A 15,673-nucleotide genomic window follows, 5' to 3' on the forward strand; every position below is an offset into this window, starting at 1 on the left:
GTCAGCAAAATAGCTATCTCTTCATGTTCAGCTTTACTGTCTGACAGCCTCTATATAAGAAAAACAGAGGGATGAGAGTGCCAGATTCAATTTAGGACTTAATTAAAGATCTCATTTGGAGGTTTTTTCCTTCAGTCTTAAGGATAGTTTCTAGGGTCGGAAGGGACCTGAGCAGATCATCTAGTCCGACCCCCTGCCATGGCAGGAAAGAGTACTGGGGTCAAATGACCCCAGCAAGATGTTCATCTAACCTCCTCTTAAAGACCCCCAGGGTAGGGGCCAGCACCACTTCTCTTGGAAGCTGGTTCCAGACCCTAGCCGCCCTGACTGTGAAGTAGCACCTCCTGATATCTAACCTAAACCTACCCTCTGCCAGCTTGTGACCGTTATTCCTGGTCACTCCTGGCGGTGCTCGGGGAAACAGTGACTTCCCCAATGCCTGCTGATCCCACCTGACTAGTTTATAACAGGCCACAAGATCCCCCCTCAGCCTTCTCTTTTGGAGGCTGAACAGGTTCAGGTCCTGCAGCCTCTCCTCATAGGGCCTGCCCTGCTGTCCCCTGATCATGCGAGTGGCCCTCCTCTGGACCCTCTCCATGCTGTCCACATCCCTCTTGAAGTGTGGTGCCCAGAACTGGACGCAATACTCCAGTTGCAGCCTGACCAGTGCCGCATAGAGGGGGAGGATCACCTCCTTGGACCTGCTCAAGATGCATCTGTGGATGCATGACAAGGTGCGGTTGGCCTTCCTGACTGCCTTTCCACACTGCTGGCCCATGTTCATCTTGGAGTCAATGATGACCCCCAGATCCCTTTCCGCCTCTGTGCTGACAAGAGGGGAGTTCCCCAACCTGTAGGTATGGTGCCGGTTGTTCTTCCCAAGGTGCATCACCTTGCACTTGTCTGTGTTGAAACCCATCCTATTCTCGTCCGCCCGCCCTTGTAACCTGTCTAGGTCTGATTGTAGCCTGTTGCTTCCTTCTAGCGTGCCCACGTCCTCCCACATCTTAGTGTCATCAGCAAATTTGAACAGGGTGCTTTTTACCCCCTCGTCCAAATCACTGATGAAGATGTTGAACAGTGCGGGCCCGAGGACCGAGCCCTGCGGAACCCCACTGCCCACGTCCTTCCAGGTTGAGAAGGACCCATCCACCACCACCCTCTGGGTGCGGCCCTCCAGCCAGTTGGCGACCCATTTGACTGTGTGGGTGTCTACACCACAGCCCCCCAGGATGGTTGGTCTCTCATTTGTTTGGACCAAAGTTTATACAAAGCATGGTGGAATAAGTGGTTTCAAATAAAAGAGTATATGTAAGTTTTACTAATTTGGAAACCATTTCTAGAACGAAGGTAAATTTAGGTGGAGGAATAGTGGTGCTATCAGTGGACCTTTAAAGATGGTGAGGTAAGATGCACACAGAGTGAAAGAAACTCCTAACCCAGTATAACCAGGATTGGACTTTTTGGGTCATTTTACAGATGAATGTTTAATCAGCAGATGCACAATACTTAAGCAGGGATAATATGTAACCTGATTAAAGAAGGAGATAAAATAAAAATAACCAGCAAACTCTGTCTGTGTACTGTTGGCACTTCCTTTCATTTTTTCACCTTGAAACTTATGAGCAGGGATCCTGGTTTTCTCTGTTAAAAATCCAGAATTCTCAGATTAAAATCCGCAAAATCTGTGTTTTTCTACGTTTAAAAAGAGATACAGACCAGTTTCAGTCTTATCTCAATTGAACACAATGTTTTATTGATATAGCTACAATTTTAAAATAATTTGGAAGCCTACCAGTGCCTCAATCTTTATAATAAAATACATTCTAAATACCTATATATTTTGATGTTCAATTTCAGTTTTTTTATCATGGAAAATCAGAGCTCCCTCTGTCCCTTTCACTCACCAGGACACAGGTCCAGCTGTTGCTATTCCCCTCTGCAGCTTTGTGGTGCTGAGCAGCCCTGATAGGCCAGTGCCCCTCCCCTGCCGGTACCCTTATTCCCAACACACAGCACTCTGGCCCTGCCAATGCACTTCACTCTGGATCCACAACCCCCCACCTGCCTGTCCCTGCCAGTGCCCTTCGTTCCTGAACTGCAGCTCCCTGCCCACTTCACTGTTGTCAGAGGGGGCCCCCAGCTACATGGAACCTAGTGGCTGCCTGCTTCATGAGTGCCAGGTGCAGCTGCCCAGCAGCACCCAACCCCAGCTGCTGCATGCAGCAGCTGCTGTGACTGGAGCAGAACCCAGCCACCCCTACAGGTGGCATGACTGGAGCGGAGCCCATAGGCGGCTCCCCACCCTGCTACCTTCCCCTGGGGGCCTCTGCAGCTAAGCAGGCAGGACCCAGCACAGAGGGGGGAGGCTCAGTGCTGCTGCTGGCAAGAGCCCCGTGCCAGTTGCCCCACCAAGGTAAGGTGCCCCTTGCCTGCCCAGCAGCAGTGGTGGGGAAGACACCACCACTGTCTCTGATGCTGCTAGGCAAGCAAGGGGCATCTCACTCTGGTGGTGCAGCTGTTGCAGGGCTCCTGGTGATAGTCTCTCCATCCTCCTGCGCCAGATCCCACCTGCTGGACTGTGGAGGCCCCCCAGGAGGAAGGCAGGAGGGCAGAGAACCCTCAGTCCTGCAGCAGGCATCCTGCATCCTCCCCCACCCCTGCACAAATCTGGGAGGGCATATACCACCCCCCATGCTCTCCTTCCCATGGGTGCATGCAGTGGTAGGTAGCCAGCCCCCTTGGATGAGCTGCTTGTGGCTCTGTCCTGCTCCCTTAGCTGGCTTTAAGGCTGCAGGTTCCTGCCCAGCCCCAGGCACCACCCCAGCTGGCAGCTGGACAGCATCCCCAGCCCTAGCCCTGTCCCAGTCCCTCCCTTACCATGGCTGCCTCAGTCTGCACCTCCCACCCCTCCTCCCAAATAAACTGGGAAGCTGTGTGCATTGGCCAGAACTGGGGTTGTCACTGGGAGTGTGGTGCAGGCTGCCCCAAGCAAGAGGGGGCAGGACTAAGGCCATGCAGAACACTGGGGGCAGCCTCGGGCCAGATCCAGTCAATTGGTGGGCATCTGCCCAGGGGCCAGATCCAGTTGATTGGTGGACTTGATTTGGCCTATGGGCCTTATTTTGCCCCCTCTAGGGGCTACATGCTATTGTTGTGAAGGCTCTTTGTACTCCCTCTCATAGGCAGATTGGTTTTAAACTCCAGCCATGCCCTGTTTGTTCACACTTTGCACTTTGAGCAGCTAAGCAGGCCAGATCCAACAGCAGCTCTTCTGGTTGTGGACTAGATTGACCCACCTCAGGTCAGAGGCAGGAAGGCAGACACCAGGCTGCCTGCAGCTGATGCTTTCCCTGTGGTGGGATGGGGAAAGCACCTGCAGCCAGTCGGACACCAAATCTGTAGGGTGGATCCAGTGGCTCTGCAGGCCAGATTCAGCACAAAGGCTCTAGTTTGCCAACCACCGTAATGGAGGACTTGGGTCCTAAAATGTAGGAAGCAAAGCACCTAACTTTTAGATATCTGTCCCAGAGTATAAGCCAGAACCCTGTGTTAGAACCCTAGGCGTGCTAGAGAGGGCATGTAGAGAATAAAGCGTCTCAGAACGGGATCCAGAACAGCCCCTACACTGAGTAAAGGCTTCTAAAGGTCAGCTTTAGGTGTAGGAGTAGTCACTGAGTCGCACCCAACAAGAAGCCCTGAAGAAAGGGTCGCAAGTCATCTCACTGGAAACTGTGCTGGGGACATATCCATTTACTTGGGATCCACTGCCCTGAACCCTTTCCTGAAAGTAGGCACCTGTCCCTTGTCTTTCAATAAATTGAACATGACTTGCTCTCTTCTTTTAAAACACGGACAGTGGAGGGGTACTGTTGGTACCTTCTTTCATACAGTAATCAGTTGATTAGAGCACCTAATCAGGAAGTTAAAAACTGGTTCCATTCTTTCACCTGAGAGAATTCAGACCCACATCTTCTACTTCTCTGGGTAGTCAGTCCCCTAACCACCTGGCTTTAGGCTAGTGAGCCCTCAATCATCAGCACCCTCTGGGACCTTCTTGCTTGGAGAGTGCAGAACTGCTTAAGAGCAGTCTTGTTCATGTAACCACATTATCAGCAACTCATGGGCAACTATATAAAAAAGACTGGTGAAAGATCTTATAAGATCACTATGATTTCCCTTGTCAGTCTCCAAGTGAAGATTGTTGACTAAGGCTACAAGTGCTGTATACTATACCTGGGATGAAAGTTAGATCAACCGAGAGGGGTGGGGGGTTGAATCCACTTGCATTCAGGTGCTTATGGAGCTGTTAGGCAAGCACCCATTCATTGACCCCTCTCGAAGTGGTGAGACTGGAAGCAGAGCAGTGCATGACTGAGCAGTCAAACCTTGAGTAAAGCCTGAACAATCACAGACTTAAGAATACCTGGTCTGTTAGGAGAGGCACAAATCCAGCTGACAATTGTTTACCTGCATCTCCCCGAGTACATCCTTTGCAACAATTGAAGCTAATCTATGCAAACCAGGAAAGACCAAGCTTCCCCAACACTATAAACTTTGACTCTACAGCTTAACTGGTGGTCCCTTAGGCCCCTGGTGCTAGCTGCTGTACAAATGCAGAAATGAAAGATGATCACTCATTGCCCTAAAGATTGTACAATTTAAATGTCAGGTGACAGATCACGGGTAAATACAACCTACCAACATTGGAACACTAGTTCCTTCTCTGTCTACATCTACCTATCTCTGGTATTGTATGTAAACTGTAAGCGCATGGGGGCAGGGACTGTGCTTTTGTTCTTTCTTTTGTATAGTATCTGACACAGTGGCATCCTGATTGATGATCAGGGATCCGGGTTTTACATTTGTCATGGAACAATGTGGATTTAAAAGAGAAAATCCCAGGAAACTTCAGGTTTCCCTTTTGCAGGCTGGCAGAGTTCTAGCATGCAAGGGACTGCATGGGGCTGGGGGGGGAGCCACGTGCATGCGCACACATGCACATGTATGTGGCAGCCAGGCAGTGTGGCAGAGACCAGCTCCCACAGCTTCCTCCAGGTAAGTCTATGGCAGGGGGGACATAGGCAATGTGAAAGGCACGTGCGCCCCCCCGATTTATTTACCCACAGAGGGAACAGGCCTGGGACTGGGACTGGGGCTGCAGCTACGCAGCCCAGCTGTGGGCAGAAGCCACCTCCGCAGCCTAGCAGGTAGGACCCAACACAGGAGGGAGCTCTGCACTGCCCTGGCTGCCAAACTAAGGTGCCCCCTGCCTGACTGGCAGCAGTGGGGAGCACAACTCTATGCCATGACCTCTGCTGCACCACACCACAGGGCCACAGTGCTCCTTCCCACTTCGGGTCCCACCTACTACGCCGTGGAGGCAGCTCCTGCCTGGATGCAGCCCCACACCCTTTGTTGCTTGTGTCCACCCCCACCCTCCATCCCCCATAGACTTACTTGGAGGGAACTATGGGAGCTGCTGTCCACCACACTGCTGCCTGGCTGCCACATGCATGTGTGTGTACCTGTGCCCCCTGCTGCCCTGCAGTGTGCCACCAGTGCCCCCCCCACTCCCCTCATGCATCACCTGTGCCCACACCCCGTGTCCCCACATACCTACCCTGTTCCCAACACACTGGGGGGCGGAGGCCTGGGGGCAGTGTGTCAGGAGTGAGGGGTACCAGCGGGGCTACAGGGCTGTGGGTCAGGAGTGTACCAGGGCCTAGGGAGGGGACCGTGGGTTGGGAATGAGGATCACCGGCAGGGTCAGTGGGGTGTGGCTTGGGAGAGAGGGGCACTGGCAGGGCTGAGGAGGATTGTGGCTTGGTAGTAAGGGGCAAGGGCAAGGCACTGGCAGATCAAGGCTGCTTAGCACCACAAAGCAGCAGGGGAGACAGCCACAGCTGGCTTCATGTCCTGGTAAGTGAAGGGGCAGGAGGAACTCTGATTTTCCATGATAAAAAAAACCAAACGCTTAACATTTATAGGTATTTAGAATTTATTTTATTATAATGATTGAAGTACTGGTAGTCTTCCAACTTGATTTAAAATTGTAAATATGTCAATAATGTGTTCAACTGATACATATATATATATATATATATATATATATATATATATATATAGTGGCATTTCATTTTAATTGTGGAAAAACGTGGATTTTGGGGGTGGTTTAATCAGAGAATATGGAATTTTTTAAATAAGAGAATTTGGGATTTTTTATCAGAGAAAAGCAGGATTCCTGCTGATGATTAGGTCTCTGACCTACTTATTCATATTTATAATTCATAAATATTAATTAGAGTGGTGAAATGATGATGTGCATTGCTATTTTTGTAGGCATCACAACAGAGGTGAGTTTAAAGAGGGGCAGTACTCTCTCTGTGGATTTTTATGAAAATCTCCTTTTTGCATTTGGGTGGTGTAGGAGAAAACTGAAGGTGCTTATTGGAATATTTTGGCAAATGGGTGAGTGAAATTGATGGTATAAATATATAATATACAGCCTATATAATCCAATGAAATGACACAGCTGATACAATCACTGAGAAGCATTATAAGAGCTGCTTCATTGTTAAGGAAATATAATGATTATCATTGTGTCTGTGATTCTATTGTTTGCTTTTATAGTTCACTTTAAGTTAGTTTAGCTGCTTAACCTCTTTCTGCTTTTTTTCTTATCAAACCACAATATTGTATTTTCTGAACTCATTTCAAATAATGTATGAAGCAAGTTTGGAACTTCATTTCCCCCTGCTTTCTTTTGTAGGGTGAGAGGGGATTCCCAGGTTTAGAAGGTCAGCCAGGTTTACCTGGGTTTCCAGGACCAGAGGGACCCCCTGGCCCTAGAGGTGGACAGGTAAGTAACAATTAATTGGGGCAGCTTGTGAATGCCAGCTAACGTGAACTTGCCTGATTCTGGTTAGCCTTGGGTTACTGCTGCACTGATATAAAATCCATTACTGTCATCACCAGAACTTATGATGCAGACAGTCAGTGTTTCAGTTATACAGTTCCTGGAAGCCCCACTTCATGACTTTAATTTTTACATGTTAGTAACTAATAAATACTGTTAGCATTAAGATAATCAATAAGAAGCCTATTTGTGAAGTTTTCTACCCATTTCTGCAGTGCCAGGAAGTATAATATGATGTTATTGACATTGCTCTTTCATGATGGGGGACACAGAGGTGTTAAAACAAATGCCTCAAGTAATAATACTGCTAATATACTACTGCTGTAAAAGAGAACAAATGGATCTTCATAAGATCATAAGAAAGTAGAGCTGGAAGGGATCTTACACAGTCATCTAGTTTGTCCCCTTGCTCAAGACAGGAACATTCCTGACTAAATCATCCCAGCCGAGTATCTTCTCTAACCTGCTCTTGAAAACTTCAAAGGATGTAGATTCAACAAGTTCTCTATGTAGCCTGTTCCAGTGCTTGACTACCTTCATAGTCAGAGGGTGGTATTTGTGCCTCAGCTTATGTGGTTCCTGAATAACATTAACATATTCTAGTGATCTGATTCTGACATTAGAGCAAGGGAGGGCAAAATATGGCCCATAGGCCAGATCCAGCCACCATCAGGCCAGGCGGGCTCCATTCATCCATGGGTGGCTCCTTGCAGGAGTGCTGGAAACTGCATGTGGAGGCACAGAGCCGACATGGCCCGATGGTGTGCAGCTCCTGCCTTTAGTGCTGGGAGCCCCATGTGCAGGTATGGAGCCAGCCTAGTATGGCTTGAAGGCGCATGCCAGTAAGCTGGACCGATGGGCTCTGTGCTGCCACATGCAGGTCCTGGGCTCGGCCTGCTGTGACCCGGGTGTGTCCTGAGGGTCTACTGCCTGTTGCTGCTGCTGCTGCCAGCAGCAAGGGCTGTGCACCATGGAGAGGGCAGGCATATGGTGGCGGGGCCCATACCCACCCACAAACCCCACACGGCCCCACACACACCCCAGACCCAAACCCCGCATGCACCCACAGAAACTCCCACACCACCCACAAGCTCCACGCCCCCCCACAGACACTCCCACAAACCTCACACCCCTCACAAATCCTACACCCCCACACATACCCACACCCCACCGAACCCCACAACCCCCACACCCATACCCCTCACAAACCTCACATCTCCCACCCACACCCCCCACAAATTGTACACCCCCACACATAGCCGCACCCCCACAGAACCCCACAGCCCCCACATCCATACCCCCCACAGAACCCCACAAATTCCTGACACCCCCCACAAATCTCACACACACACACACCCTCCACACACAGAACATACAAGAGTAGATTTTATTTAGCACTATTGTGCAATCACCTCTATATATACTGCACGAACGCATGTAAATCAGGGCAAAATTTTTTTTTGAAATAAAATTAAAATACATTATGGTACACGTTTGATTTTTACTGTATGATTTGTCTTTTTTTTCTGGTTCTAAGATGGCACCCCCTTCCCAAAAGGAGTACTTCCGGGGGGCTAGGGGGTGAGGGGAGTTCCAGTGGCAAAGGTCAGGGGTTAGGAGTGGGACTTCTGGTCCAAGATGGTGATCAGGGTGGGGCTACCCTTGCTGTCCTCCACAGCTCACCAGAAATCACTAAGAGGTCCTCCAGGTGAAATAATTGCCCACCCATGCATTAAGGTGTTAAAATACCCCTGGCTCTATGTATATGAAATACTCCTGGCTCTACGTGTATAAATGTATCTGTGTATTTTTTTTAATGTAAGCACTACATGATCTGAATCTTCCTTGTGTAACACCTACATTAGACACAAACATAAGCAGCACCCTGCAGTAGGCACAGGAAAGAATTACTGTGTTTTGTCTTTTAGGAGACATTTAAGGAAAGCAAACAGTAGACAGGAGATAGAAAAAACAAAAATGTTACACAGATGGAGAAGATGAATCAGCAAGGGCTGGACAAAGAAGACAGGAAATGGGGACTAAAGAAATCAGGTGTTCCAGTTAGGAAGTTTAATTGTGTTTACTGTTCTTAATGCTCATCTTTGTCAGATGTCTTCCTGCATAGCTCAGTGAATTCGTAGAGTACTTCAGACATTAACCTAAGAAAAACAATTCACACCAGCTAATGTTATCTTTTGGACGCTAGAGGTCAGTATACCACATTTGAGAAAACTGAACTACCTACTTGTACACAAGCTGTATTGAGAAAAACTGTTCTCTGTGTTCTTGTATATTAGCTTCTGAAAATACTTTTCAGTCCCAAATAAGCAAAGAAATAATTTACTTTAAAACCTTATCTTTCAGCTGATGAAAAATAAAATATCTTCTAACTTTCCTACACAGGTCATGTCTACACGTGTACTTATGCCTTACGGCTTAAATTTATTGCACAGTAAGTTAGTGTGCAGTAAGCAGGAATAGGATGTTGTCTACACGTGCAGGTGTTAAAGCGCATTAACGCTGTGTGTGGACTGACTTGGTACTAAAGTTAGTCCCAAGTCTCTCCACACACACAGTGTTACTGTGCAGTAAGGCATATACACATGCATCAGGTGTAAATTTGATACCTGCATGATGCAGGTATCAAATTTATGCTTAAGTTGGCATAAGTCGCTGTATTTACTGAACAGTACACTGTAGGTGCTCACCATACTGCGCAGTGATTTTGGTTACTGTGCAGTAAATGCATACATGTAGATGCACCCACTATGTACAAGGCATCTTAAAGATCTTGATTTTTAATTACAACTTTAAGATTGCTTTGACTGATATATTTCTGTGACTGATGTTAGCTGTTTTACATTTCCCACATTATTTTCAGGGTGATGATGGACTTCCAGGGCCTGTTGGACCCAAAGGAATCAGAGTAAGTGACACAGCTTTGAAGTATAATGTGTGGCATCCCAGATTTATGGTGAATAGAGAAAGAGAGTTTACAGGAAGTTGAATGAGCCTCTCCAGAGGAAATGGTGGCAGGGAAAAGTAGAATTTAATCACAAGCAAAATATATTTCCCAACTGATAATGACATGTTACGAAAAGTAACTTCAGTAATAAACATCCAATCCTCATTTAGTCCCCCCTGCTATACAGAAGCTGAACTAGCTTTGTAGCTCAAAATCTAGCACTTTTACTTCACTTTATTATAAGGTAGATACACCTTTCTTCAGATACATCATATCTGTCTGAATCCACCAGATTTTATTCCTATGATCTATATCTTATGGTCAGGACCCTCATTTGGTAGAAATCCATGTATCTTCATTGGCTTCAGTAGAGGCACATCAGCTTTCACTATTAGGGCCCAGTTCTTTGTGCACATACAACAATCAGGGATATGTCCTCAGACATTCTTAAACCAGTAATGGTTGATGTCAAGGAAGGTATGACAGGAGAGGGATCGTTCAAGACATGCCCCCTTCATGTAGTCTCTCTCTAAAGCACCTGCTATGTACCACTTTTGGTGACAGGACACTGAGCTAAGCTAGGTTTGGCCCACTATGGTACTTCTTATATTCTTGTGTGTACACTACCATCATATAGGTGCCTTATATTGCTTCTCTTATTTTTTGTTCTGTGGATTTTAATATTTATTTTTTCTGATAATTAAAAAAAATAATCAAGCGCCTATATTTCCCCAGTATATCGTAAAGTAAAATACAAGGTGTGTGGCCCCTTTTTTGTATGGGTGGTTCTAATTTTTTCCATTTCATCTTGGTTTCAAAAATACTAATCAGTTATGTGCAATAAATAATGTTAATTCCCTTTAAAAAGACATTGTTCCCCTTAGCACCACCATGTTTTTAAAAAAATACTTTAAATGTATTTTCCCCCCAGGGACCTCCAGGACTTCCAGGATTTCCAGGAACACCAGGACTTCCTGTGAGTAGGAATCAGCTTTACATTTAAGAATCCTTTTACTTTTTGTTCTTTTTTTTTTTTTTTCGCTCAGAACATCAATCTGAAAGCTAATTTTACTATCCTTTCTTCTGTGTTAAAGGGGTTACCAGGGCAAGATGGGCCACCAGGACCCCCAGGTATCCCAGGATGCAATGGAACAAAGGTAAGACATTGGACTCTTGTTAAAATTTTCCTTCTCTGCAATATACTGCCTTCTCCAGGAGTATAGACAGACTGCTTGTGGAAACATGAAGGTTGGCATTTCACTTGTTTTAGTCACACAGTTGATTTTTCCTTTGAAACTTTATCCAAAGTCTGTTGCAATGTACCTTTTCCTCTCCAAGGTCATGAGTTTACATTAATGTTAAGATTTCTAATGTTGCTACTTGTTTGATCATTTTATTTTCATTGCTAGCTAAGCCTCTTCTCTCTGCCATCTTTAGGGAGAACATGGATTCCCAGGAAGTCCAGGTTTTCCAGGTTTACAAGGCCCTCCTGTAAGTAAGACATTTTTTATAGTCATTTAAGCCTCCTATCATCTGCAGACAAAATCCTGCCTAGAACTGTGTAGTGGTCAGTGTCCAAATTAAGAACAATTTATTTTGCAATAGCTTTATTTTTTCTTACTAAATGATAATAAATATGTTATGTTTCACCACTTAAATAATAAAAATAGGCATGCTACGGAGCATGCCAGCTTTTTGGCTCTAGATCAGTTATAAAGCTGAGAGAGAATCTGACTGTCTCGCTGCTTGTGTATTACATTCTAACACTGCTGAGATGGTATGCCACCTGCAGAGAAAACAAATGCATATATGTGTGTGGGAGGAGAAGGAACTTACATAGTATCCCTTGGCGCATCTTAGGTGTTCTGCTGTCTCTTAGCGGTAAAGGGAAAAAAAGACACAATACAGGCTTTTCCCACCTTTATGTTCCAACCTCCACCTTTATAGTCCAACCTTGTAAGATGTAGTCAAGATTCAGTGAATGGCATACCAGTTTCTGAGCAGTATTTTCTCACCCGTCTTTATTTTTCTGTTTCTTTTAAACAAAGGGACCCCCTGGCTTTCCAGGTATGAAGGTAAGCATTCTGTATGTTCACTACTAACTACTAAACAGGCCTGGCTGTTCAGTGCGCATCTGACACAAGTAACCTGTTTGCTTTAATGGAAGGCCACTTGTATTCAATAGCAAGCTGGACCTAAATTCTACATGGGGTCCTGATTTCAGCATTACTCCAACCGGAAATTCTGCAACAGTTTTACTCCATATAAAAATGAATGGAGGCATTTACTGAATTGTATGTGTGTGCAAATGACAAAAAACCTGGGACACAGACTGGGATTATGGGGGAAGCACAGTAGCTGGGTGTTTCTGCTAAAGTGTTCAGCAGTGAAACTATTTAGTTGGTCTAATAAAATATACCACATCTACCCAAAGAACCTTCTCAGCAGTTGCCCCCTGTAGGATTCAGAGTTACATCTTAAAAGGCAGGTTACACATCTCAGAGGGTTTCTGCAGACTCGAGGACACAACCATGCACCAGTTCATGTTTGTTTGGTGTTCTGAAGGTTTCTTCTCATCCCTAAAAGCCAACAAATGTTGGCAGCAGTTATTTAACAGTATAGCAGTATGTATTTGAAAACGTGTCTGTGCATATACACAGAATGCAGCATATACACCACATTAAGACACAGAAAATCTTGTATAAAAACTGTCAAGAAATCAGCAGTTGTTTCTCTGCTTTCAGCCTTCATGGCTGGCCTCATGCTGGCAGATTTAGTGAAATGCGCTAAGCTTGCAGATGCTAGAAATGGTTTCGGAGTAATTTCAGAGTCCCCCAGCCCTGTCTATTCTTCAAAGACCACTGAAAATTGAGATCATCAGAGGTGACTGGGTTGCAGGAAAGGGGATAACCGCATATGTGCAGCTAACAGAGAGATCTACTTGATGCTGGTTTTGATATTTTTTTCTCCAACAGGCCGGGAGAGCTAGGAGTCCACTGTAACTAAATACAACAGTAAGATGCTATAGTGGAATAAATATTTAGTGAATGTCCTCAACCCATTGAAAGACTTTGTACTAGTTGGAGGACTAAAATTACCAAGATGTACAAGATGTACCAAATCTCCTTGTGCACACCTAAAGTGGCCAGTTGCTCTCAGAAACTGAGCACTCATAATGGATGAAAGTATAATGCAATGTAGTATATTGCCTTAGGAATCATACTTCTTACTTGAAGCATCCATGTGCTTTTTCCTTTTAGCTAAACAGTTATATTTTATTAAGTTTTATGTTTTATGTTTAAGTTTCCTGAAACTATTTGAGCATGGGTTCCCACAAACTGCTGCTGAAAGAACAGCTTGGTACTTTGAGGTTTGGCAATGACAACTCTAAAACTGTACTTTATTCCCGTACCTCTTCTTCCCACCCATCCCCATGTTATTAAAAGTATTGACAAATCAGTAAACGTACTTTTAACTTATAAAAGCAGAGGCACAGGCTGCTAGCTATAATAAAACTTCTTTCCATAGCTATGGGTTGTGGAATTTGATCTATAGTAATGGCAGATTATTCTTATGAGGTGGGAGGTGGCCCTATAATCACATTGTCTGTTACATCCCATCGGTTGCTTTCCAATGAAGGTAAATATTGTTTTCTTCTCTTTTGTGAAGAATTTATGTTTTAATCCCCAAATCTTTTGGATTTCAAGACAGATGTTGTGCACACAAGTGCAGATAAAAAAAAGGTATGATTGTATGGCTGGAAGCAGGGTCTGAGCATCTAAAAATGAGCTGTGTAAGTAAACAGGGAACATTTTTTTAAAGATCTGATTTTTTTTTCCTTTAGTATTGAGTATTACTGAAATAATAGCCCTAAATAGCTCCAGCATTAATTATGCTTTTTGCCTGTCTCTACTGAAGCCACTTTGAGGGAGAAGAATAATGCAGCTTGTTATTAATTTAAGAGACAAGAATTTATTTTAGTGATACCTTTTATTAGACCAACTGCATGGTTGGGATAGTTAGATAAGCTTTCAAATGTAGATTATGCTTTATATGGTGACTGGATAAAGTTTATATCTGTTTAGCGTTCTGAAGTTTTCTTCTCATCCATAAAAGCTGATGACGATGACCTGATGAAGAATGTCTTGCATTCAAAAACTTGTCTCACTTTTTCCCAATCAGGCAGTTGATCCAATAAAAAAAATACTACCCACAAAAAACTTTGCCTCTCCCATAATTCCTGGACCACTGTGGCTATGCAACAGTGCTCCAATGCTATTAATTTAAATCATTTGTTTTTCTTCTAGGGTGAACCTGGTGAAATAATTATGTCCTCGCTTCCAGGACAGAAAGGTGACCCAGGATTCCCAGGTCTTCCGGGGATACCAGTAAGTTGCATGAAATATTAAATGTGTTCATATGCTGTTGAAAATCTGAACTGAAACGTGCTTAAATTGACAGAATAATCAGTGGTCAATGCAATATTCAGTGCTACAGAACATACCCATAGGAGCACTTCTATGAAGGAGCCAGTCTAAAATTGAATGTGTTCCTGTGCTTTTGGGGAAGTAGTTACTTCTAGCTTTCAGATAAGTGAGGTGACCAACAGAGGGCCATTCAGACATGGGAATGGAACTGCTGTGTTCAGAGGACAGGAGCACCATCTGCTGCCTGCCAGGAACCACTCTGTACTTGTGTATTCCCCTACCCCTTTCCAAAAACACACAGAGGTTGTGCCAGTTCTGGAATTCTGTACTCTTCCCATTAAGGGAAAAAACCTAGTACCTGCAGGTGGGCAGTGAGGAGCACTTTCAGTTGTTCTCTGCAAGCAACACCTTGTAGCAGTCCCTCCACAGGATCTCTGCTCACAGTACCCCTTTCTGAAAACTGCTGAATGACTCTAAGCCCTTATCCCCCTGCTAAGCCATTTACCAGTTTACTAGAGGGGTATGACCACCAGAGTCTGTCAACCTACACTGACCAGTAATCAGGGCAACAGTTTCATGATTCAGGATGATAAACCCAGGCTATTCTAATCAGACTGAGCAATTCTTTTTTTTTTAATCTCAAAGGCTCTTATGAATGTTGACCACAAGTAACTCCTGGTGCTAAGGGGTTTTGAATTTCCCCAGGCATTGATGGTCTTGAAATCTTCCCTTAGGAGTAGGCTACATATGGGCAGAGTAATGGTCAGTTCCTCTGAGTGGACGTGTACAAAATATTAAATCTGGTCTACGTGGCCCAGGGCTTCCCAGATTGATTCCAGTGGGAGTTTCTTCACTGCAAGGGGCACCTATGACTCCACCCTTTCCTTTCTCAACAGGGTCCACCTGGTCCCATTGGTACGTCAGGCCCGATTGGTCCTCCTGGGCCACCAGGTTTGACGGTAAGTTTCCTTAGCTTGTCAGAATTCTGTTGCTCAGCTCAGGGGAGATTTCTCTGTGCTCAGACCTCTGATTAGAGGTAGAGTTGCTAATCAGTGGTTGATTCTTATTCAGGACCACCATAAGCCCTGCAGCTGTTGCACCCTCTGCATCTTCATTTGTCATTATTTAAATGTGTCATACATCTTCAGACTAGGTTTCTAGCCTGCCCCAAAGCAAGCACCTGTGCTAGCTCTCCCTATCTAGCTCCTATACTGTACAATAAAAAGATATTGTTTCTGTCCCCTCTGGTGACCTTCCAGGGGCAAAGCTTAAATCTGGACTACAGTACTTTTTAAATCCACTTGAATCTGTAATGGGACAGATTAAAGTAGGAATCTCTCATGCATGCCTTACAACCCTGAG

The 15,673-nt window shown here is 45.1% G+C and overlaps 1 protein-coding gene across 1 annotated transcript in view; it reads left to right on the top strand.

The window, feature by feature from the left end:
• COL4A5 (collagen type IV alpha 5 chain) overlaps positions 1 to 15,673 on the top strand; it is a 134,145-nt gene that overhangs the window by 48,603 nt on the left and 69,869 nt on the right. The window contains exons 3-10 of the mRNA XM_090060522.1: positions 6,773 to 6,862; positions 9,801 to 9,845; positions 10,816 to 10,860; positions 10,979 to 11,041; positions 11,322 to 11,375; positions 11,933 to 11,959; positions 14,192 to 14,272; positions 15,208 to 15,270. Coding sequence (XP_089916648.1) covers positions 6,773 to 6,862; positions 9,801 to 9,845; positions 10,816 to 10,860; positions 10,979 to 11,041; positions 11,322 to 11,375; positions 11,933 to 11,959; positions 14,192 to 14,272; positions 15,208 to 15,270 — 468 coding nt within the window. The remainder of the gene's footprint in view (positions 1 to 6,772; positions 6,863 to 9,800; positions 9,846 to 10,815; positions 10,861 to 10,978; positions 11,042 to 11,321; positions 11,376 to 11,932; positions 11,960 to 14,191; positions 14,273 to 15,207; positions 15,271 to 15,673) is intronic.

The sequence above is a fragment of the Crocodylus siamensis genome, chromosome 8 (genome assembly GCF_052110815.1).
Source record: "Crocodylus siamensis isolate JL-2025a chromosome 8, ASM5211081v1, whole genome shotgun sequence".
NCBI lineage: Eukaryota > Metazoa > Chordata > Crocodylia > Crocodylidae > Crocodylus > Crocodylus siamensis.